This window comes from Melozone crissalis, unplaced genomic scaffold (assembly GCF_028551555.1).
Source record: "Melozone crissalis strain CALT ecotype California unplaced genomic scaffold, PUWL_Pcris_2 ptg000005l_1, whole genome shotgun sequence".
NCBI classification, from domain to species: Eukaryota; Metazoa; Chordata; class Aves; order Passeriformes; family Passerellidae; genus Melozone; species Melozone crissalis.
The window spans coordinates 37,197,847-37,222,668 of record NW_026535783.1 but is presented as its reverse complement, the minus strand read 5'-3'; the positions used below and the strand labels follow the sequence as shown (position 1 = coordinate 37,222,668).

The 24,822-nt window shown below is 40.5% G+C and overlaps 1 protein-coding gene across 2 annotated transcripts; it reads left to right on the top strand.

The window, feature by feature from the left end:
* The first annotated feature begins 10,679 nt into the window (after positions 1-10,679).
* On the top strand, positions 10,680-17,178 carry IDNK (IDNK gluconokinase). 2 transcript variants are annotated; one of them, XM_054287375.1, is made up of 5 exons: positions 10,680-10,698; positions 11,118-11,148; positions 11,530-11,616; positions 14,163-14,206; positions 16,157-17,178. In XM_054287375.1, the coding sequence occupies exons 3-5, from the start codon at positions 11,587-11,589 to the stop codon at positions 16,515-16,517; spliced, it is 435 nt and encodes a 144-aa protein (XP_054143350.1). In that variant the 5' UTR covers positions 10,680-10,698; positions 11,118-11,148; positions 11,530-11,586; the 3' UTR covers positions 16,518-17,178. The 2 variants fall into 2 exon arrangements, with proteins under 2 accessions (XP_054143350.1, XP_054143342.1); XM_054287367.1 differs by lacking the exon at positions 10,680-10,698 and adding an exon at positions 10,930-10,993.
* Positions 17,179-24,822: the final 7,644 nt, after the last annotated feature.

Sequence of the window (24,822 nt, the reverse complement as noted above, 5' to 3'; positions counted from 1 at the left end):
GTGATTACCTCTAAATGTCCATATTTTGAAAATAGCTCTGTGTGAGTGTGTTGTTCTTTAGAAAATCCCGTGTAAGAGCATAAGTGCTGCTACTGCTGTAAGCTCTTCCTTTGGCTTTTTGCTGGACTGCTAACAGCAGGAAATACAGGCAACCACAAACAAATGTGAAATATATAATGCTCGCTACCATCAGCTAATAAATATGCAGAGCCCTTTAATGTGGAACATAAAAGAAAAGCTATAAATTTATGCTTCTCTGAAATGATAAATGCTTTCTATTGCATAGTGAATAGTGAAGCAAACCAGTGAGTATTTAAAATAGATTATTCACCTCAGCAGCCAAAGTCAGCCCACAAGTTATGGAAGAAGGTCCTTATCAGCTGAGACACCAGATGTGGACACCTACTCATTAATAATATAATACACTTTATGTCTTACAGTCCTGCAACATGGGAACTCAATAGCAGGATTTAAACCCACATGCAGATTGACTCTCAGGTGACACAGATTTTCCTGCTTCTCATAGAGAAGGAATCTTCTCTTTCTAAGCCAAGTATTTTAGCTTTCCTTCAGTCTCTGCAGCACACTTTTCTCCACCCAAAAGGGGAATTACAAGAGAGAGCTGAGCCAATGTTGAAGATTTAGTGAGCAGGTCATAGCCTACCATTGTCTGAAGGGGGATTTTGCTTTACCTTCAGGACCACATGGAGAGGGATGAGCTTTCCAGGAGTTCTCAGAGTTACAGCAGCAGTGATGACTACAACATGAAATCTGCAGCCCCAAATAAGTGTGAGCACAAGAAGTGTGAACTAGTGTGTACCAACAGCAGCACAGCTGCCTGAGAACAGAGCTCAGCAGAATTTTATTTGCCTGTTGTAAAACCAGGTCACTCCTGTCTTTTTGTTCACTTTATTTGCCTCTTTAATATCTGATGCCATGTTGACCTGAGGTGCCTGAGAAATCTGTGAGACACAGAACCCATTTCTATGTTTCAGCTACCACAGCAATGGTTTTTATGGCACAGAATGTGGCAGCCATCTAACAGGAAGATATCAGATAAATAAAACAATCAAAACCAAATACTCCACCCTGGAGAAAAAAAATCAAAGAACGACCAAAAAACCCAACCAAGAAATGAAAGTTATTTTTGGTTGAAAATAAAACACTCTGCCCAGTTGCAACTTCACAAAGTAATCCATCAGATGAATTTTGCATCACGTATTAGGACTACCTCCCCTACCTTCTTCAAAAAGAATTCTAGGTTTGTTTTTTTCCCTTACAAATAGAAGGCTCTTAGAGTTCTCTAAGTATCATAAATTATGCAGAAAAACCCCACAAACTTACCTCAAAACATATTACAGTGCGCCCTTTTTTGCCAGATCTTGCAGGCCAAACCGTCCTTATATAGCTAGCATTCGGAAATACTACCTGAAAAGGCAGGTACTTGAGGAACTGACATTTAAAACACTATTATGGCAAATACAGGAAAACACAAAGCAACCCATAGATAAATTTAATTCAGTTACCAGAAAATGCTGAGCTGATGGAGTATATAAAAAATATGCTGCTTGAACTTGCAGAATACGCTTTTGACTCAGGGGAAGGTTATCAGCTACTGCTGTTAGACCATGTTATGTTGTTGAGGTGTTTATTGAAGCTCTCACCTGGCTTTGTATTGCCAAAGACCTTGGAAGTTCTAGCAGGAGATTTCAATACCTGATAAAGCCACCTTCAAGAACTGGACGGTGGTGTGCAGACACATGCTTGAAATGCATTTTAGATCCATCAGTCTCAGAACTACTCCATTCAATAGCCACATTCCCATTCTTTCTTCGCCTAACTGGTCTGAATGACTTTGCTTTGGGATGAGCGCATGTGGATGTCCTAAAGGACAGCAGCCTACTTACCTAGGAATTGCTGCCAGATACTATGTGGGACAGCAGGGAGCACTAATGAGCTTGAGTGGTACTTTGATATCTGGATGATTCTGCATGGAGTTAAATTACAGAATATAGTTGTCAAGGATTTTCCCTTCAGTGGCTGATAGTAACAGCAACTTAAGCTCTTTCAATTAATGTTTATAATCTAACCAAATATATAAACATTTGATTTGGATTTGTCTGAGTTTTTTTCAAAATACTCGAAGATTAATCCATAAATACAACAGCTATGGCTATAAACACTGCCTGCCATGGGTCAGACCTTGAGTTCCAGCATGGGTAGGCCAAGCACACAAATCACTGTCCCCAGAGGGGTCCTTCCCCAAGGCCCACACCTCCCCATTGCCTCGGCCGTGGGTCCCTCACCGGGCACAGCCATTAGCCTTTGCTCAGAGATCATGGTGCCATAAGTAAACAGACACCTTTTGTGAAGTCTGTGACAGTTTAGATTTTACCCAGTTCCCTTCTACAATAGTATTAGGAACTCCAACACTTAAATATTTCAGATGAAGAGAGATGGTCTGGGCATTAGGCTTCTCCAGAACATGTCCTAAAGAATGGGAGGTGAGGGTTGAGCTAGCAATGAATCAATAGTTCAGAGAGTAGATTCCTGTTGTCAGGAAAGTGTGCCTTTGTTTGTCAAAGGCACAAAGGCACACACCGTATGATTGCAAAATAAATCCAGTTACTAAGCTGAAATTAGCAGTGAGGTAATTGAAGGGTTGGGCATACCAGGCAGCATGCAAAATATGAAAACAAGTAAGAGATTCCACACATATGGGATCTCTTTTGTTTCAGTCTTAAGTAGTTGTCTAAAAAAATCACTTCAGATCAAAAAAACAATTGAAAAAATAAAAATAAAAAACCAGGGGGTTTGCATCTTGAAAGAAAAGGTTTCTTACATGTAAATATTATACCAGTAACTTGAAAACTGTGTATAAAATATTAATGCATATATTGAAAAAACCCTACGAGTATTAAAATATACATAAATTACAAAGAAAAATATATTTAAATAGCAAAAGTTCTACTGCTCACTGGGGGCACAGTTGAGTCAGAAGGTGAACCTTGAATTCACATAGGGTTTCTACTTTCTTTTGCATTACAAAATCAGTTTAAAATATCACATATTTATTGCGTGAATGAGAAAGCAACAAGATACATTAAATGCTACATTATTTGACAGCAGTATAAAAAGACTCAGGATTTTCATGCTTGTACTCTAAAGGGAGCTGTCAATCCTAAAGTCCACTAAGAAGTCCAGGGCTATAAGTAATAAATTTGTTCATAACTGCCCCAGTAGAAAAGACCTGGAGTGTTATTGAAATCTGCAGGACTGTATTGCAACCTGCATGGCATGGACAGTCCTGTCGGCCTCCACATCCCTTGGGGGCACTTGTGCAGCCCAACCATGGCTTTCACGGGGAGAAGTGGCAAGTCAGAGGTAGGTATTTTCTTCCACTGTTTAAGTTTAGCAATCTCTATAAAGATTCAGAACAAAGTATGCCAAGAACATTACAGAACTCACTTTCAGTAGAGAATGATGGGTTGAATTTACTGTACAAACTTTTCAGCAAATTTCCTGCAGATGTCATCTGGAAGCTCGAACTCCAATCAGCATTTGTCTGAGTTAAACTGGATTGCACAATACCACACTTGAAATTTGCTGATGGGAGCAAACTTTGCATTGATTTTAATCTACATAGTACAACTACCAAAAAGGCAAATGTCAGCTTTTAGCCTTTTGGTTTGAAGTAAAAGTCAGTGAGATGATTCTTGTGATTCACTGAGTCCTGGGACTTGCCAAGTTTTCTTATCAGTAGGATCAAAATGCTTCTTTGATATGCTCTTCTCTTTTCAGGGAATATATATCCAGTTATTCTAATCTAATTCTAATCCAATGAGTCTAATATCCTTTTCTGGAAAACTACAGCAGGCAGTGTACTCTCTGTTTCCCATGCTGCATCTCCAAGAAGTGCTCTCAGGACCAAGTTTGTTCCCAAAAACTTCATTCACTACAGGTTCTCTCTAGCTGCTTTCACACAATCCATGCAGTACTCTTACAGGCTTGATAACAGCCCCAGAGAAACCCTGCAGCTACCACTGCTGAAAGATTTACAGGTTTTGCATGTGACACAACCAGGGGTTTCAGAGGTCTAGAGTTAATTCAGTACCTAGAAGAACCTGATTGTCTCATGCTGAATGCAGAGTGGCTGCCACATCCATATATCTCCTTAGTCTATGATGAATTTTTAAAATAATTACCATACCAATGATTTGGGAACCTGAAAAAAAGGCACTTTCTAACTCTTGATCAAGCCACAAAGCACAGCTCTGTTCTCCTGACCGTATTTATGCACAGAAAATACAGCAATCTGATCAATGAAGAAGTTTGGTTTTTTAAGTAGGTAGAGATATATTTGCAGACAGTGTTGATAATTGGAGAAAATAGATATTGCCTATCTGTAGCTTTTCTTCCTCTTATAGAATTTGTCTAATTAAATTGTTTAGTAAGACTCCAATTCAAATGCAATCTGATGTTACAGCAAACAACCACATTTTTTCAAAATTATTATTGCATGTAGGATTAAATTTGATCCTTCCTGTAACAATAGAAGTCATCATAAAATATATAAAAAACTACATTAGCATCAGTTACTGGGTGACCAGTCCAGCAAAATATTCAGAGTCAGGCTTTGAAAAGCTCTCAGCAGCCCAGAAGCCCTGCTTAAGGAGCACACAGAGAAACAGTCCCCACCACACACCTTTCTGTGTATCCTTTTATACTCTTTTTGCTACTGGGTGGAATTTGGATGCTCATGGACAGAATTCTCTTGCAGCAACATCCTGTTTCCATGGCTGCTGCACGTGCACTTCGAAAGAGATCCAAGTGTGTAGACCAGTTTCAGCTGGTTTTATAGTTCCTTTTCTTCTTTTGGGGTTATTCTGCCTTTTAATACTCCCGTCATATGATTTGAATTTTACATCATTTATCTGCAGTGGCAGTTGTCTAACTCCAAATGTGTTTATAGCACTTTTCCAACCAGGAATAGTCCTCAAAATTGAGGTCTATATGAGGATTCACATTTTACACCATGTTTAATTTGCATAAATCAAGGTAAAGTCCAGCAAAATAAAACAACTGCTTTGCAAAATTATGTCAGGCTCCCAGTGCATTTTGTGAACAAAGTAAGTATTACAGGAAAAACATGTATGATTTAAAACATGTATTTCAAGTTTGCTCATCTTGTCAGCATCTAATCTGTATCCAGAATCTGTTATTAAAGTAATTAGCACCACAATTTTTAAATAATAATATGCAACAATATTCAGTTTCTGATACATCTCCCTCTATAGCTTCTGGCTTCTGTCATTAATTGCTTTCCAAATCAGTGTACAGACTGCTGCTTTTTATTGGTCTGGCTCTTTTAATTATGTAAAAGCTAATATGGACAGGATTTGAAGTTGCAACAAACTTTGTTGTTGGACCTCCTTGCACATGAAGGACTCTGTGGTGTAAGAGCTTAAGCGTGCTTGTAAGTGATCACAGAATGGAGGCTTGGCTACCCAGGGAAGAGGTGTGGACTAACTACATGGAAAAAATTCATCAGAGACACTAAGACAGCATACTTCAAAAGCCCTCAACAGAAAAAGCTCAGAAATAGTAATCTTATTACCTGCTTGCAGAAGCAGCATTTTAAGGTACATATTCTCCCTGACACTTTATAAAGCCAGCGGGTGGCTCCATCTTACTAATGCTTTGAGTGCTTCCAAAATTAATGGTTCTACATCAGTGCACACTGTTGGTATTGTAAGTGATGTTGAAATATAGACTGCATAACTTTTCCATCCTGCGTCTTACGAGACAAGTACAAGATGAGAAGATAAAATAATTAATCTGTTGCAAAACCTGTACTTCCAGTGGAGGCCAGAATCCTTTAAAGCAACAAAATACTCCTGTAGAAGCAACTGTTATTCTCACATGGACTGGAATAGAAACAGTAAAACTCTCCCAGACGCTCTTTTCAGCTCTGCCTGATTTCTTTTTGAGGAGGCTAAAGAAAACAGTCTTTCTGTAACTCTGTGGTCTTCTTTATTTCCAGTTTTTTCCTACAGTAACACTGAAATTATTCCTGACTGTATGTGACTGTGGCTTGCAAGCAGTAGCTGTGCACTACCTCTGCTATCAGCCTTCCACACCCGGGCAGAAAAATCCATGTATTTTCCTGGGCTGTGCTCTGAGTGTCACACAGAACACCCTGCCTTTCCCCGTCACTTTTGGGTCACACTACTGCAGCTCTAGTTGCTACTCTGGACTGAAACTATTGTAACGTTCACATGTTTTATACTCTCCACATGGCAGATAAATAAAATGTTATTTTATAAACTAAGTGTTTCAAACAATTTTGCTTTTTTGAGCACTTCTCTGGAGTATTTATGCTAATCCATTGATTTTGATCACATCACATGAAGAAATTTTTATGTGGTAAAACACTGGGATTTATTATACAAAATTGGTAGAATGTACATGCAAACCTGAGTTGCTATTGAAAGAATTAAATATGATTACACCAATCAAATCAAGTCCATAAAATGAAAAAGTTTTCAAAATCTAAGGAACAGCCATGTAAAAAACCCAAGTAATTTTCCGTTTCTTATCTACATCAATTTGATTGACAGTCAATCAGCTAGCTGTTACAAGCAAATCATAGTATTTCCTTTGCTGTTGTTAGGAAAATTTAAATCATTTAACAATAGCTTCTCTGTTTAGAGCTATATGTATTTAAACTTTAGATAAATGTGTTCATAGGCTTTTCTGTACAGAAATTAGTAAGCTACATCATGATCAGATTGTAGTATGGTATGAAGAACTGCATTCCTCTTTTACCTATAACTAGGCTCAGAAGATTTTGTCATTCCTACAGATTTGGAACCAAACTGAGAACAAACTTGTGTCACAAGCAACAAAGAAAAGCTGCTCCCATTCCTTCTTACCTATTTATTTGTTTGTTTGTGTTTGTACTGCAAACTGGAAAAATAAGAAGAGTTATTTACAGTGTTCTTTTTTTATTTTGTGAAAATCAGCTCTGAGTTTCAGTATTAAAAAAGGGATGAGTTAATATATAAAAATACTTAATGTGATTTTAAAAACATTTAACAGCTTTAGTTTGATTTACTCACCCCAAATGTCAGAAACTATGGCTCATTTACCAAATTGATGATTTTTTTTCTCAGTACTGACAAATTCTGGTGGGTGCAGAAAGCCATTATGCACTAAATTCTCCTGAGAAAGAACTTCAGACAATATATTGACCGACTTTGCATAGCATAGGACAAATTCTGAAAATTGTTGGTAATGTTCCAATCAACAAACCTGTAATTTGATGATTACTTACTTCACAATGAGGACTAACTGTGACCAACAGAACACCACAGTATAGTTTCTTTCAGCTACTCTCCTCAGAGTGAACATATTGTATTAACACCCTCTGCCTTGGATTTGCTATCAATGCGTATTCAGGATTTGATTTGAACCCCTAAATGACTCCATAAATTTGGGCCTTAGCTGCTTGAAGAACAGTCTTACTCCCCTTAAGATTCAGGAAGCTCAGATTACTAATGTGTCTGAGCCCTCACTTTTATAAGAAGCAGATGCCCATGACAATGGATGCCCCTGGAAAGCTTTAAGAGGCCTGTGCACTTTTACAGTAGTTCACCTTTTATACTGCGATAAGTTTCCATTAGGAATTACCATGGGAATGTTTTTTTCTACCTTGAATTTGGTAATATTCTGAATAAAACAGACATTTCCGAGTATCCACAGGAAGGAGATAGATATAGTGAAGGCAAACAGAAATAACTCCAGAAAAATTAATTCTCTCATTCATATTTCATGTTACCCTTCTCTAAAATTAAGCAGCTAATTTAAGGAGAAGATGAAGTTTTACTGAATTCCATAAATTCAATATTAGGCAATTAGTCAAACCAGAAAGGCTCGGAAAGACACTGAAAATACTCCCAATAGCCATAAAATATACCACTTGCCATTTAAAGAAGTATTTAAAAGTACAGTATCTGGAAAATTCTTTTGGGGCTGAGAAGTACTTGATGGGTTTTCTGGAAGGTATTCTTGAGGTTTTTTGGCTTTTAATTCTAGAATATTTATCCTTCACCATTATATTGTAATTTCACCTATTACTAAATAAAATAAATGAAACATCAGACAACCTCTACATTCCATATTTCAGCTAAGTGAATGTACTCTGGAACTCATGACACCATGCAAGATTTTTTATACAGCTACATCAGAGATTCAGAATCAGTTCTACATTCTCACAACATTAGAAATAAAAATAAATTTAAATTATAAGGAGAAGGCACCCATGCCGCCTCCAGGAAAAGATCTTTAAAGAATAAGCATCGGGTCAAATTTCCTAGGATGTATATATATCACTAAATGATGAAGACTAATATGAAACTCTTCCATGTTATTAAAGAAGTAGTAAGTGTAAAAATATTTAATAGTTTTATGACTACAACAGAGTGAAAGAAAAATCCTCCCTCACATGAAAACAATCCACATATTTTATTGGATCTACATCTTAAGCATATCTTAAATGCTTAACTGATGCTGTTAAGTCAACCATTTGGCTGAGTCTTATCCAGTTTTCTCTCCAGTTGACTAGAAACATGAATTATATCTGCACAAGTCAGATCAGCCACACAAGCAGAAAGTCTGAATGTAATTGCCTGCTTCACATTGCCTATAGGCTCTAGTGTTTGCACAATTCAATCAGCTTTCTCCAGATCTTGTTCTCCTCCCTGCAGCAGCATCTGCAGAGCACACTGCTGTCTGTACAGCGCATGCAAACTCTGCCAGTGCATGTTCATGTTATGTTTTCCTGGGATTTAGTAAAAGAGAACCCCTGGCACAACTTTCTGCACAAAAAGGATATAAAATAACTATTAGATAACATCACACCAGTCTAACATGGCTCTTTTAGCAAAAGGCAAGGATATTAAGGATGAAAAGGTATCAAAGAGTGAAGCTTGTTAACGCTGGTTACAACAAAAGACATTGAGCGTGCACTGTAGGCAGGCTAGTCAGTTGCTCTTCATGTTAGCAAAATCTGAGGAATTATTGTGACAGAGCAATTAAAAGTTCTAATTTTGGGAATGCAAGTAGTAATTGTGATGCTTCCAGGTTCAAAGTGACTGCTGGTATTTTTGAGCTTGTTCATTTGGATCTCCCAGGAACTCTCATCCAAATTAAGCATTTTTCCTGTCTCATAATTGATAAGCCAACAAATGGAAAAGATGTAACCAAATTCAATTACTTTAGCACAATCATAACCTATTACAGAAAAATATGTATCCAGTCTCATGGCGCCTTAAAGAAATCGTTGTAGTCTGTTAGTAATCTGAGAACTGGCCTGATTCAGTAATAGCTTAATAATGTTGAAGGTTCTGGTCTTCATTAAGAATTTCTTAATAGGTATGTGAAATACGTATATGAAATTCCAGATCTCAATTAAATGGTCAGAGACAGGCAACAATTAAAAAAAAGAGATACATGTATCATTCATAATGTTATTTGGAGTGCCATGCAAAGGACTAAAATTTCATGCAGACTGGGAGACTTAATGTATGTTCTGAGAATTTATTCCAAGGTTTGATTGATGTAAAAAATATGAAGGGGGCACACATTGTGCTCTCCTGAAGCCACCGTCACTGGGTGGAGTAGCTCTTACAGGCGCAGCAGATGCTTCTTCACTGCACAGGTAAACTTCCACGCTGGTCGGCAGCATCACTGCATTTGATCCTTGCAGAGCTTTGAAAATGTTGCTAGGTCATATTTATATACACAGTAATAGCAAGAATACTTGCTATATAAGAGAATTTTCACAATTTTCCACAGTCTTGCCCTTCTTCTCTGGTGAGGCCTCATCTGGAGTGCCATGTCTGGTTCTAGGCTTTACAGAGCAAGAGAGTCATGGAGCTCCTGAAGCAGATCCAGCAAAGGGCTACAAAGATGATTGAGGGACTAGATCATTCTTACGTGGAAAGGCTGAGGTACCTAGTCCTGTTCAGCCTCGAAAAAAGACAGCTGAGAGGGGAGGGATCTCATCAATGTTTATCAGTATCTGAAGGGAGTGTATCAACAGGATGGATCCAGACTCTGCTGGGTGGTGCTGAGCAATAGGACAAGAGGCACTGGGCACAGACTGAAACACAGGAAGTTCCACTCAAACATCAGGAAGCACTTTGTTACTGTGCAGGTGACCAAGCACTGGAACATGTTGCCCAGAGAGGTTGTGGAGTCTGCCTCACTGGAGATAATCAAAAGCCGCCTAGACAGAATCCTAATGTGCTCTACGGGGTCCTGCCTGAGCTGGAGTGTTGAAATAGATGACCCTACCAGTGGTCCTGCCCAGCCTTACCCACCAGGTAATTCAGTGATTTAAAAATATGACTGGATCAAGGCTTTAACAAATACTAAAATGGCATTAGTCACTGCATAGCTGATGCCTTAAATAAATTCCAAAGGCAGACCTTTATCATCAAAGGGTAATACAGAATTCAATGGGCACAAATGTGCACTTAATAATAAATGCACTGCAGAAATTACTGTTTTTCTATTAAACTCGCCTGTGTTGCTGAGGCTGCAAACAGTGAGTACCGTGCTAGGAACAGCTGAAAGAGAAACGCCCGACCAGACTGAAAAGCCTCAGACAAAGAGGGCTCGGGAGACGATCAGGTAAACTCCAGCACAAGGAGCCATTGCGGGGAAAGAGAGCGGGAGACACGACACGGGTGTCTCTGGTTCCCGGAGAAGGGGAGCGGACGGTCCCGGACAGCGGCGCGGGGCGGCGGCCGGGGCAGGCGGGGCGCTGGGGCCGCTGTGGGGCCGCCCCGGGCGGGCCGCACCCGCTTCCCGCGGCAGAAGCGAGGGCGGGCCGGGGCGGCGGCGCAGCAGGGCAGAGGGGCAGCGGCAGAGCGCGGCGGGCCGCCATGGTGCTGGTGGTGGTGATGGGCGTCAGCGGCTCAGGGAAGTAGGTACCGGGCGGGGGGCGGAGCAGCGGCGGCGCTGCGGCGCAGCCGGGGACTCGGCGCTGCCGGGGCCCCGCGGTGCGGCTCCGGTGCGGGTGTTAATCGGCCCTTTGTTCTTCCCCGCAGGACCACGGTTGGGTCGCGGCTGGCTGAGAAGGTAGGGGCCTGTGGAGCCGCCACCTGGGAGGCGTGCTGGGGCGGGCAGGCACCTCCCCGCGCTGGGCCGCCGGCCTTCCCCCGGGCTGCTGGCCTCCCCAGCCGGGTTCGGCTGGGGCAGTGGTGCCTGCACGGACTTCGGCTCAGGGCCGTGATGCAACAGCTGTTGCTGCTACCAAGCTGCCTTAGTGGTTTTTTGTTGGTTTTTTTTTTTTGGTTTTTTTTTTTTTTTTTTTGCTAATCATCATACTATAACCGGTGACTCATACTGTGGTGCAAGAAGCCTGTAATTTCATCGGTGTCGTCTTTGTAAATTCTGAAGTCCTTGTTGCCTCACCTGACCTAGCTGAACGATCTATAATTAATTTATTTTTTTTCTTAGTTAGGATGGAAATTCTACGATGCAGACGATTATCATCCTCTAGAGAATAAGAAGAAAATGGAAAAAGGGATACCACTAAACGATGAGGTACCTTGAATAAGCTCTGAAAAAACTTGTCCACACATTTATCTCTGTAACTTCATGCACATCTTGTTGAAGTAGATTGTGGTGTACTACGTAGATTAGTCTAACTGTAAACACAGGTCAGCATTTGCTAAGGTGAGGGAGGCTTCTTTTATCAAAAAAGATTCTGCATTAAAAAGTAGTTCATTAAATGCTTGTCAGTTCAAAAGTGGTATGTATGCTGCTGCTTCGGGATTTGTGAGAAATTTCCCCCTCTACAGTCCACACACAGAGTTGCAGTTTTGGATTTGAATCATATAATATTCTGAGTTGGAAGAGACCCACAAGAACCATAGAATCCATTGTGTGGCCCTGCTTAAAACAACTCCAAAAATTTGTTACCCTTCTCTCAGATCACTTTTGATGATTTATCACCACTCGTGGTTAAATTGGGAGGTTGTGCTAGGGGAGGTTCAAGTTGAGTATTAGGAAAAATGTCATCACTGCAAGAGTGGCTAAGCATTGGAATTGGCTGCTCAGAAAAATGGTGGAGTCACCATCCCTAGAAGTGTTTTTAAAAAACGAGTAGACATTTGGTTATGAGCTATGATTTAATTAGCATGGTGGTATTCAGTCAAAGGTTGGACTTGATGATCCTAAAGGTCTTTTCCAAGCCTAATGATTCCACAATTCTGAATTGCAGCATGTGCCTGATAGCACTAACCAAATGCTTTGGAACTCTGTCAGGCTGGTGCTGTGGCCATTTCCCTGGGGAGTGTGTTCCAGTGCCCAACCACCCTCAGGGGTGGGGCCTTATTCTAATATCTAATGTAAACCTCCCCTGACACAGCTTCAGGCCATTCCCTCAGGTCCTGTCACTGGTCACCACAGAGGAGAGATCAGTGCCCACCCCTCCTCTTCCTCTCACAAGGAAGCTATAACTGCAGTGAGGTCTGTCCTCAGTCTCCTCTTCAGGCAGAACAGATCAAGTGACCTCAGCCATTTCTCATATACCTTCCCCTCAAGGCCCCTCAGCATCCTCAAGGTCCTCCTTTGGGTGCTCTCTAATATATTTCTATTCTTCTTATATTGTGGTGCCCAAAACTGCACACAGGACTCAAGGTGAGGCTGCCCCAGTGCAAAGCAGAGCAGAACAATCCCATCCCTTGATGGGCTGGCAATGCTTGAAATACTAATAGCATAATGGTACAGCTTGAAAAAGGATTTTTCCATTTGCCATCAATTAGGACAGTGGTTTTACAATTAAAGCCACTTTTCCTGTACAGAATCAGGAAGAATTAAAAAAGTTAATGTCCACTACTTCTAGAGAAATACACACTTATGACTGTAGATAAAGCCTTTTAAACAAAGAATATAAACTAAACAATCCTGGTGAACATATGAAATCAATCTAAAAGCATACGGAGCTTAGAAACGGGGCAAGATGCAGTAATAGGATATTTTGAAAAAGACTTCAAGAATCTATCTGTAATAGAAAAATTTTGCACACCTCCTACCTTTTTTTTTTTTTTGGCAAGGCTTCCACTTTTTTTTTTTTTTAGTCCCTCAAATCTTCTGGGAGATGTCCTTAGCCAATTTAAACTGAAAAAAAATTTCTAGATTCTGGTTAAAAACTTAGATCTTTCACTGGTGGTTGAAGCCAGAGCAGAGTCTGGATCCATGCTGTTGATACCCTTCATTCAGATACTGATAAAACTGATGATATCATCTGTAGCAGCATTATACACTTGAATGACCAAAGCACTGGTGTGTGGTGCTCAGCAAGAAGCATCTCTTCTGAAAAATGAGAGGTGCAAAATTGTGAGGGCGTTCTTGAATGCCTAGGGGAAGTTACTGTGTAATGATAGTAACAAAAAATTGTTGCATTTATTTGTTCATGTTACCATTTGTTGTGCTTACCCAGCACTAACAGCATTGAAACATTAAATGGGAGCAGTTGTTTTGTGCTCATTAGGCATGATTGAGTTTGCAGCAGCTTAAAATTTCAAATTAAGTAAGCATCTGACTGATCACTCATGTTTGCTTAAGTAATGGGCAAAAGTTTTGAGGAATTGTGATTGTGGTTACATTTATTTGTGAGTGCTACTGACATAAATATAATTATTGCAGATAACTAAATTTAGATCTGTTTCTGAAAGCTTCAACTTGGATCCAAAATGGGGATGGGGTGTGTGTATGACACTATATCAGTGAAAAGAAATAACAACTCTAGCTGTACATTTGAATAGTGTAATAGAAGCAAGTAAGTTGATTGTCCTTCAGATATTTACATGGTGCATGCTGCATTTGAATACGTATTACTTCCATCATATACTTGAAAAATAAAAATTACTATTGCACCAGAAGTGTCCTATTCATAATGTGCCTAGCACTTCTTATTAGCCTTCAGGCAGTGGGAGCAAATCTATATAGGAACAAAGAGATTCAAAACTGAACTTGCTGTACAGTTTAATGCTAATATTTACCTCTTGTCAAGTATCTGAGATGCTAGAAGCAATTGTTTCAAAGTAATTTCTGAAGAATTTTTAACTAACTTGCTTGCTTTCTAGGACAGGATTCCTTGGCTTTGTGCACTGCATGATATACTAAGGAGGTAAGAGAATATCTAGTGTTTAAATGTTTTTGCTAAATACAGAAGTACCAGAAGTGTTTTTCCCCACTGCATTGCAAAGCAGAAATGTAAGTGGTAGTGTAAAGAAATTCTGCAGATTGTAAAGTCATTCTGTTTTTACTAATCTAAACTGTCGTAGTAATTGCTGATGGTGAGCTAATCTCTGAGAATTAAAATGGGAAATTGTTGCAAATGATGGTTGTTTTCTACTATCTGTGTAAAAATAATTGCAAGGATCCAGTTTATTAATAAGCCTGACATTAGCTACTTACAAAGAACATAACCTCAAAATACACCAATGACAACAGTAGGATAAAATACTGTTATTTTGAATAAGATACAGTGTCAGGTTTTTTTGACACTGTTTGTTTGCTTGAGTGTTGCTCTGCTAATTTGCAGATAACACCAAAATGCGAGGAGTAACTGATGCAGAGGGACCTTGAAAGGCTGTAGAAATTGATTGGTAGGAACCTTTTAAAAATGCAAGTACTGGTATGGACAGTGAGGGACACTCAGCTGGAAAGCAGCAGAAAAGGGCCTGAGGGAGCTGTGGTGGACAGCCCCAGCTGGACATATGCCAGCAATGTGCTCTTCTGGCAAGGAAGGCCAGCCAAATCCTGAATTCTGGGCTATATTAGACCAAGTGTTGCCAGCAGGTCAAAGGAGGTGATCCATTCCCTCTCCTTTTGCACTGGTGAGGCCACACCTGAACTGCTGTGTCAGTTCTGGGTTCCTCATTATGAGAGAGGCATGGACATACTGGAGAGCATCCAGCCATGATGAAGGGACTGAAGTGTGTCCCAAAAAAGGAAAAGGTTGGGAGGTTGTGTAAAGCCTGTTTAGCCAGGCTTTACACTTGCTTGTGCACATTAGGTGATCATACCTCACTGGAGCTGAGATACCTAATTTCTCACTGAGAAATTTGTCTGGATTGATTTGCTGGATCCATTGCTTCATGTTATGTGATAGCTCAATGCCACTGCCCAGCTCTGGAAACTTTATAAAATCAACTATATTTTAAACGAGCCTAATGCCAATATTTAATTATTAGTACTTATTAGTAGCTGAGGCTGTCACTGACTTACCTAGGTGATAATGGTAGGTATTAGAAGTTCGTACTTCCCTTTGAACCAAAATCTAATGACCATAGAATGATTTTTAAATAGGTGTATACCTGATTTTAATTTTATTACAAAATATATTTTCTTAGGCAGGAATTTTATTCACTCTTCACAGAGACAACTAATTCTGGATTTGCTTTTTAGTGAAGCAGGCACACCCAGAATTAAACGCTTTATTTGAAGAAACCTTGACAGCAGAAAATAAATACAGTGAATACTGTGCACCCACTGACCTGCAATCCCTTGTTTAGGGTGAATATAGATGTAATGCTATCAACGAGTTACAGGAAACATAAATTACAGTTAAATCTGAGACAGTGACAGCAGGTGTTGAAAATATTGTGTATTTAAGTGGTATGTGTTGCTTATCAGCCACTTACCCTTAGAGAGAATAGTACAGTAATTTTATGGATAAGGGATAGGTGTTTCTATGGATATTTATTTCCTGTTCTCAGCAATTAAGGACATGAGCTTGACACTTCCTTGTGCTAGAATTGTATTTCATTTAGGAAAAGACCAGTTGCTTAGAAAAGGCTATAGAGAGAGTTCCTAAGACTGAGATTTTATCAGAAGGTCGGCTAGCTTGCCCTCACTTTCAAATCACATCTTTACCTGGACTGGAAATTTGCTTTCAAAATCCTGTCAAGATTACTCAAATACCACTGTCACAATGCCACTACTCCCATGGCTGGCCTTCTTGAGGAGCTAGGGCATGTCCACCTTGTTTAGCGGAATTAACAAGTCATTTTTGTTATACCACATGTAGATATGTAAAGGTTTTTGGGGTTGGTTTTTTTTTTATTTTTGATAGAGAAGACACATCTAGACAAGATACAATTCTGGCCTGTTCTGCACTGAAAAAGATGTACAGGCGTGTGTTAATTGGTGGAGCATCTGCAATTGAAAGCAACCAGCCAGAGCAACCAGGAGAAAACCCAGCACTGAAGATCCTCTTTGTTCATTTGGATGGACCTAAGGACATAATTGCTGCCCGCTTGGAGAAGCGGAGAGGTCATTTTATGCCACTTGAACTTCTCCAGTCTCAGTTTGATACTCTAGAGCCACCCAGTGCACCAGAAAATTTCATTACTGTCAGTCTAGAAAAACCTCTTCCAGAAATACTCCTACAGATTGAGACCGCCATTCTTCAGGGTGAGGCTTTGCCAGAGTAATTTTCTGAATGACACATATAGAAATTCCCTGAAGGATAGCAGGGCAAAGAGACAGAATTTTAATTATCAAATTGATTATTAAATCAAACCAACTTATTTTTAAGAGCAGGTTTACTACTCTTTTTTTTTTATCATGGCTCTGTAAAAGACATTTAAAATGTCTTTACATCTTTTGCATATATAAGATGCAAGAACTGTTAACTTTTTAAGCCCTTCACTCCATTAAGTTAAAATTCTCCTTTTAGTAAGAGGTTGCTTTTGAAAATTCTGGCAAGGGTCACACAGAATAATTTATTTTCTTAATATTTAGTCTGTCAGACACTGAGATGGGCACATCTGCTATTACAAGATTAAATAATTTCGCTGTGTTAAAAATAACGTCATTTTCCTAGAAGAAGCAGGAACATGCATGATGATGTTCCATACATGACACTACCCCTGTCTCACTCCTGGATTTTCATCAAGTTGTACGTTCTGTGCTTGTATTCTTGTTGACCTCAGCAGAGCACTGATGACTTCATGAGAATTTTTCTGATCTCTTACTGTATGTACTGGCCACCAAACTGAAAAATGTGAGGAAAAAAAAGGTAGTGGGGGCGATGCAGTATACAAAATTTAATTGAATGGAAAGCTTTAGAAATAAAGTATAAGTGGCACCATACTGACTCTGAACTTAAGGGTTTTCATGTACAAAGTGCACATTGCAGTCAAGTGTGAGTCAACCAGTAATTTAAGGTACTGAATTGAATGCAAGGTTGATACCCTTTCCTTATTTTTGAAAACTTACTTTTTGCAGTTGGACCTTCTCCTTCACTTCCCAGTACTGGCGGGCACCTCAGTGTCAATGTAATTGCTTTAAAGCTTTTGATCAAACTATTCCTAATATGTATCTTTTTTGATGAAGATGAGAAGAAAATTCCAAATACCCAATCAGTCACCTAGCTCACAGAATTTAACTTTAAAGTCCTTTTTTACCACCAAGGTGTTTTTCAAAAAGTACTTCATGGTGTGTTATACAAGACATGCCATTTCAGTTTTATGTTATAAAAACTTCAGATAGTTTGTGCAAGCAAGATTTGAGTCTTGTCCAAATGGAGACATTTCCATGTGCTGTCACACGTGGATTATTTTTAGTATGTCATGCATGTTATTTTTCTTTATTCCTGGGATGATAGATCTTGTAGAAGATCTATCTTCTTGTAGAAGAACACCTCATGTCTGAAAGCATCTTTAGTGCAGTTTTTACCTGGGTAAGTAGTTGAAAAACATTCGTCAGGCTTCTCATTACGTATGGAAATAGTAAAGGCTTTGTGGTTTACTAGACAAACTACTGTGCTTCAATTAGTGCAATAAATGGGCATTATCTTACTGAAAGCAGCAGGTTTTAAGTTGGGATTTTAGGCATTAACCTACCCAGACATAGTGTTTTCCTGTTTATTTGTGACCAGAAGGGAGAACACCAGGCAGTTACCGGTTTTAGTCTACTGCAGGGTGCTCTCACCTCAGAGCCTGTTTGTTCCAAGAGCCAGGGTGCCAGGTGAAGACATAAAGGCAAAGTGCAAGAGACCGGGATGTCTGTATGCTTAATATCCTCAAATTTCAGAGACCCCCTCAGACCAAGTGACTTGTCAGATCTGTACAAATTTTGTAGCTATGAAAATCACAGACACAGCACCCTCTTGTGGCACCTCTGCTGTTAATGAGATCTTAATCTTTTCCAATACACCATTTTACGAACAGTTGACTAATGTACCCACTATAAAATACAAATTTATGCTTACTTCTTTCACACACAATAAAGCCAGACCAGGACACTCTACAGCAGCTGCATCCTCTCACACGCAGATACGATCAGACCTTCAAATATTTTTTTTTTAAAGGGACATTTTTAAGTGTGAGTTCTAAGAAGGCCAGACTGATTTTCAGATCTACTTGTCCACATTTATAGAATACTCTCAAAGTGGCTTCACCACTTTCACCACTAACAAAAAATTCTACTCAACAGTTAAAAAATAATTCTCTTTCAGAAAGTTTTATGTAAGCAGCTTGGATTTTGGAAGGCTTCTAAACAAAGTTTGTACTTACAGGCAGTTCATGCTTCTTCAAATTAGGTCAGGGTATTTTTCTTAGTATTTGCTTCTATGTTGGGAATATTTCCTTCCCTTACCCTTTTACTATGTTTGCATTTTGCTTTTACTTAAAAAATACTGCAAAGAAGGTTGTTGTCAACCTAATTAGTTGTCTGTTACCTGCTATTCTGAAAAGACAACAAAGCATTATTTCTGTTCAGGTATATTCTGTGCATTACAAATTAATAGATTAAGATGTGAATTGCTGAAAAACTAACAACTTAAAACTACTCTCAGATTTTAATCAAGCTATGCACATGTGCATTGGAAGAAAAAGGTAGCAGAACAATCCCTACCCAAACACAATTCTACAACATTTAATTTCCTTGATTTTGGTTTCATTTGATTTTTTTTTTTGTGAAGGTATATTTTTTTGGTTTTGTTGTTGTAGGTTTTAAACTAACATCACTATTCTAGGGATGTCATATTCAGGTTAGTTGGACAGGCTATTAATATTTAGCACATACACACTGTGTGTGCATTTTGAAATGTATTTAGTAAATGCAACAAAAACTGAGGAGGAAACACCTTGAGTTAGAAATTGCTGTCTGTCTCTAAACACAAATTATCTGTGCAAGGTACATGCACTATACATCCTCATGAATTTATGCTAAGCACAGTTAGTAACATGCTGTGTAAATACTGTACCTAGTACAGCATAAAGCACAAACATTTTTCAGTGCTAAAATGAGGAAATAAAAATGAAATGCAATCTATCCCAAAGTGTGCAATTTTTCTTACAGGGAAAGCTGCCTGCTACCGCAACTATAAATTGATAAGTGTTTTGGGTTTTTTATCAATAATATTTATTTTATTATGCCAGGTTGTGCTGTTGGGGAAAGGGGGTGGCTACAGGAGTGGCTTCTGTGAGAAGCTGCTGGAAACCTCCTCCATGCCCTGTAGAACCAATCCCAGCTGGCTCCCAGACCGATGGGGATTGCTGGCCAAAGCTGGGCTAATCAGAAATTGTGACAACACTCCTGTGATAACACATTTAAGAAGGGGGGGAAAAAACATGATTGCACAGATGAAACTGCAGCCAGAAAAGAGCAGGATGAGAACATGTGAGAGGAACAACTCTGCAGTCACCAAGGTCAGTGCAGAAAGAGTGGGAGGAGGTGTTTCATGCACCAGAGTGGAGATTCCCCTGCAGCCCCTGGTGTGGCCCATGGCGAGGCAGCTGTGCGCTGCAGCCCATGGACATCCATGAGGATGGAGAGATCCACCCTCAGCTGGTGGAGGAGCCCCAGGCGGGAGTAGGTGTATGTCTGAGAGGAGGCTGTCACCCTGTGAGAAACCTGTGCTGGAGCAGGGTCCTAGCAGGGACCTACACACCTGTGGAGAGAGGAGCCCATGCTGGAGCAGGTTTCCCGTAGGATGTGACGCTGCAGGAGACCCACACTAGAGCAGCCTGTCCATGAAGGACTGCGCCCCATGAACAGCGACTCACATGGCAGCAGTTTGTAGAGAACTGTTGCCCATGAGATGGACTGAGATGTTGGAGAAGTTCTTGGAGAACTGTCTCCCATGGGAAGGAACCCCTGCTGGAGCAGGGAAATAACTCTCCCTAAGCAAGTTTTTTCTTTTTCTGCCAAGGGGAATAAATCTCCCTCGGCAGAAAAAACTTGCGATGAACTGACCATAACCCCTATTCCCTGTCTCCCTGCACTGATGGGGATAGGAGGTAGAGCTAGAAAGGAGGGGAGGAGTAGGGGAAGGTGTTTTAAGGCCTGGCTTTACTCCCCATTATCCTGCTCTGATTTTGTTACTAATAAATTCAACTAATATATCTCATTCCAGCCAGTTTTCACATGATAGTATTTGATGAGCAATGTCTCCCAGTTCTTATCTCAATCCGTTAACCATTTTTTATATTTTCTTGCCCTTGTTCAGCTGCAGAGGGGGGGGGGGGGGGATACAGTAGCTTTTGTGGGTGCCTAGCATCCAGCCAGGGTCAACCCAGTATATCCAGTCACTGAACCAAGAAGAAAATTAGGCAGACCACATCCTTTATAAAACCAGCCATTTAGCAGTCATACTCCCAATACTGAATGTACGCATTCTGAGTCTTTTAAATAATATCTGTCAGTTCAGATCATCATAACTTTTAGATTTCTTTGTTTTGGCATCAGTTACGTTTTCTAGCAGGAGTTTGATGATCAGGCAAGGCAGTTTTGCAGACAATCCTGTCAGGTCACTTGATCCACAGCAGAGGAAAAGAAGAAAGCAAGAAAATGAAGAGACAACCTTCAGGCACACATGCCCTTCTGGTCCAAAATGCAAGCTGCAGGTTTCAAGTATAAGTTATCTAAGTGCTCATCTGAAAGAAGAGGTAGATGGCAACGTTGAAGAGAGAATTTTCAAGAGAGATGGATAAAGGGGCAAGGGGGAGAAGTGGGGAGGAGTGAACAGAGAAACACTGTAACACAATCTTAAATCACTAAGTGTGGGTTTTCTTTCATCATTAAAGATGAAATAAGAAGTCTCTCCTGTCTATAAAGCATGTTGTGCTTGCTGTATTTTCAGACAAAACTAAAACTTCTATTAAAAAGCAGCTGTTTTTACCATTAGAAAGCCAGTTTAGTTGACAGTAGTTACTGATAAATATTGATTCTACTTCAAGAAGTAAGCTTAGCTAAAGGCTCGGTATAGAACTTAGGTCAAACTTACATCTCCTGTTGAATTGCAACGAAATTTTACTTCAAATGTATTGTCTCTTAGTTTGTAACAGGCAACTGAAATGCTCAAAAATGGTGAGCTGAATGATGTCTCGAGAAAGTATTTGTGCTAGTTAGATTCATTGATTTAGTGTCTTGGTAAAAACTGTTCTCTTCCCCACATCACCCTTGCCCTTCCATCTGACAGACTTTTTGGATGCCATGGACTGTATTCTCAAATAGATCTGCCTACTGAATGATGAGGGAATCTGAACTTTTTTTTTAATTCAAGGTCCCAGTAAGGCACACTTAAGTTGAATTAGTTTCTTTGAACATCCTATTAATCACTGTGAAAATAACTGTAAAAAAGTAGAGGCTATTCTACAGAAACTACTTGCTCTCCATCCATCCTTATCCAATGGTCCTGTAACCTCCCTGTGCCTGAAGATCAGAATGAAACGATGAACAGAGGCAAGAACTTGCTTGGGACAACAGGCCAAGATGCCTCCTTGCCCATCTCACCCTCCCTTTAGGTTCCTCTCTGTACAATAGTTACAGGTAAGGAAGGTCATGCAACAGATGATGAGGATGAAGGTCCCTCTCCGGGGAGAGGCCGGACAGGCCTACAGCTCATAACAAGATCAGTTCCATGAGAAAGAAAATAATGGTTGTAGTGGTAGATGATTCCCGTCCAATAAGCTTGTAAGAATATTCCCCTCAAGGAAGTTTACTGCACCCCTGGGGTCAAGGTTAAAGGAAGTCACCAGGAAATTTCCCAGCCCAGTACAGTGCTCAGACTACTACCCACTGCTGATCCTCCCTGAGAGTGGTGATGAACTCACAACATGTAGTCAGTCCAAAGGCCATCAAGAGACTTCAAAGCCTTGGGACAATTGGTGAGGGAGTCAGGGGCACAGGTTATTTTTTCCTCCATTATTCCATGTGCAAGTAGTGATTCAAAGAAACAAATGGATGGAGTCTATTAACATAGGCTCTGAGGCTCAAGTCACTGCCCAAATTTAGGGTTGTTGGACAGTGGGATAGCTAAGATAGCACCATTCTTGCTGGTATCAGATAGGATCAGAAGCATCACCTCTCTCAAAAGGAAAAAAGGGTCTTTGGTAAAGGGTTAGCAGTCATTGATACAGCTTTAAACAATTTATGATTGGGAAGAGGGAGGTATCATCGTATTTAATAGGATAAGGTGTGGGATGACTTGCCATCCCACAAGTCAGTTAGCTGAGTTATTTAGGTGAATTACTAGTCAGTTAAGTCAGTTATTTCTATCAGTTAGGTGCCAGAGCCAGCAAGAGACACCCAGAATCTGGAGAGGGATTGCAGGTCAGCAGGAGAACACCTGGAGGGCAGCACAAATGGATTCTAGCCACTCCAGAGAGAAGATAATTTTCTGGGGGACCCAACTTAGATGCATCTATCCTAACACATCCAGCATAGGGAATAAAGTAGAGACATATGCATGCCTGCACATCTATGATCTTCCTGGCATCATGAAACATGGTGACAACTCCAATGACTGGAGTGTTGGAATGGAAGGATACAGTCTCTTCAGGAAGGACAGGCAGGGGAGATGAGGAAGAGGTGTCAACCTCTCTGTCAGTGACCACCTGGAGTGCATGGAGCTCCACCTGGAATGGACAAGGAGCTAACTTAGAGCTTTTGGTGAGGACTAAAGGGAGGGCAAGCACAGGTAACTTTATAGTAGGGGCCTGCTATGGACCACCTTACCAGAAAGACCAATGAAGCCCTCCACAAGCAGAGAAGAAAAGCCTCACATTCACAAGCCCTGGTCCTCATAGGCGATTCCAACCACTGCAACAGGGAAGTGCTGATTGGCTTGAGAGGGTTCTGCAGAGGTGGAGCAGTCAGTCCCATTATGAGCCAACTTCCTTTTCCTTGCCAAGTTGTTAAGCTTGTAAGTCTGCCTCAAGACTCATGCTTAGTGCACCTGTGTCAAGGGTCAAGTTCCAGACACTCACTAAAAGAGGTTCCAGGACACCACAGCCCATTAATTCCCTCACTTCCTGGAGGGCTCTAAATAATTGACTACACACATGTGAACAATACAGCATGAATGGCACCAAAAAATCTATTTTACATGAGAGGCATATACCACGTAAACGATAAAAGGAAGGGGATTGGTCTCCCGCATTCTCCCTGTCGACCCCAGATCCAGACTATCCACAGCAGCAGGACCAATGCAGGATCTAAAGACTGACATTTTTCTTTCTCTTTTCCACCTTTTTCTCTCCTGTTTTACCCCAGCAATCATATTCTACCACTTACTCAACACATGAAGTTAACTGTGAGATTTGGGAGCTAGTCTGAAAGTTTTTTGTAGAAGTTGGAGAGCTTGTTAGCCAACTTTTTACAGCTAAATAGTAGGTTAATTTCTGGAATTAAGGCTACTGTATAGACATGTAGACCTTGTTGAGACAGACAAGAATTTACAAGAAACCTCACACTCACTTCTGGTTGTGACAGCCTGTTGGAGGCTAAGGACAGTGGAGCACATGTATTCCAGGAGGTTCACTGATGACAACTGCCCTCTCCAACTGATAAAGGAGCCAAAGAGGAAAGGTGCTAGGCTGAATAATCTCAGCAACAAGGAGCTGATGGGGAATGTGGAGCCCAAAGGCAGGCTGCAGTGACCATGAAACAGTGGAGACTGAGATCCTTGGGGCAACAAGGAGAGTGGAAAGCAAGATAACTACACTGGACTTCAAGAGAAGGGAATTTGGCCTCTTGGAGGATCTCTCTGGTAGAATACCATGGGACAGAGCCCTGAGCATAGAGGGCTGGATGACATTCAAGGATTGTTTCCTCAAGGCTCAAGACTAATGCATCCCAACAAAGAGGAAATAAGAGAAGAGTCAGGAGACCTGTATGGATGAACAAGGAGCCCCTGGACAAATTTAAAACACAAACAGGTAGCTTACAGAGCACAGAAAGAGGGAAAGGTAGCTTGGGAGTAATACAGAGAAACTGTCCAAACAGCCAGGGAGATGAAATTATTGCTGTTGTTGTTATTATTAGTATAATGAAACAGAGAGAGAGGAAAAAAGAGAAACAAATGATACACAGGACAGTGGCTCAGCACCCACTGTCTGATGCCCAGCCTGTTCTCTTCAGCGGCAAATACTCCAGTCACACTGTCCAAGTTCCAGAACATAAAAGCAGGGAGATGGTTAGGAAGGCTAAAGCATTGACAGAAGTAAATGTGGTCAAGAACATCAAGAGTAACAAAAATCTTCTTTAGGTACATTAGCAGTAAAAGATTAGGGAACATGGCTCCTTTCAGGAGGGATTTGGAAGACCTGGTTATGTAGTACATAAGCTGAGGTACTCAATTTTTTTTTGCCTCAGTCTTCACCAGCAAATGCTCCAGCCTCACTGCCCAAGTCATAGAAGGTGAGAACAGGGACTGGGAAAATGAAGAACTGCACTCTGCAGAAGATCAGGTTTGAGAACATCGAAAGAACCTGAAGATGCACAAATCCA

Coding starts and splice junctions, on each gene's coding strand:
- IDNK (XM_054287367.1), top strand. CDS start 10,953: ATGGTGCTGGTGGTGGTGATGGGCGTCAGCGGCTCAGGGAA. Junction 11,149..11,529: donor GGTCGCGGCTGGCTGAGAAG/GTAGGGGCCTGT, acceptor TTTTTTTCTTAG/TTAGGATGGAAATTCTACGA. Junction 14,207..16,156: donor CTGCATGATATACTAAGGAG/GTAAGAGAATAT, acceptor TATTTTTGATAG/AGAAGACACATCTAGACAAG.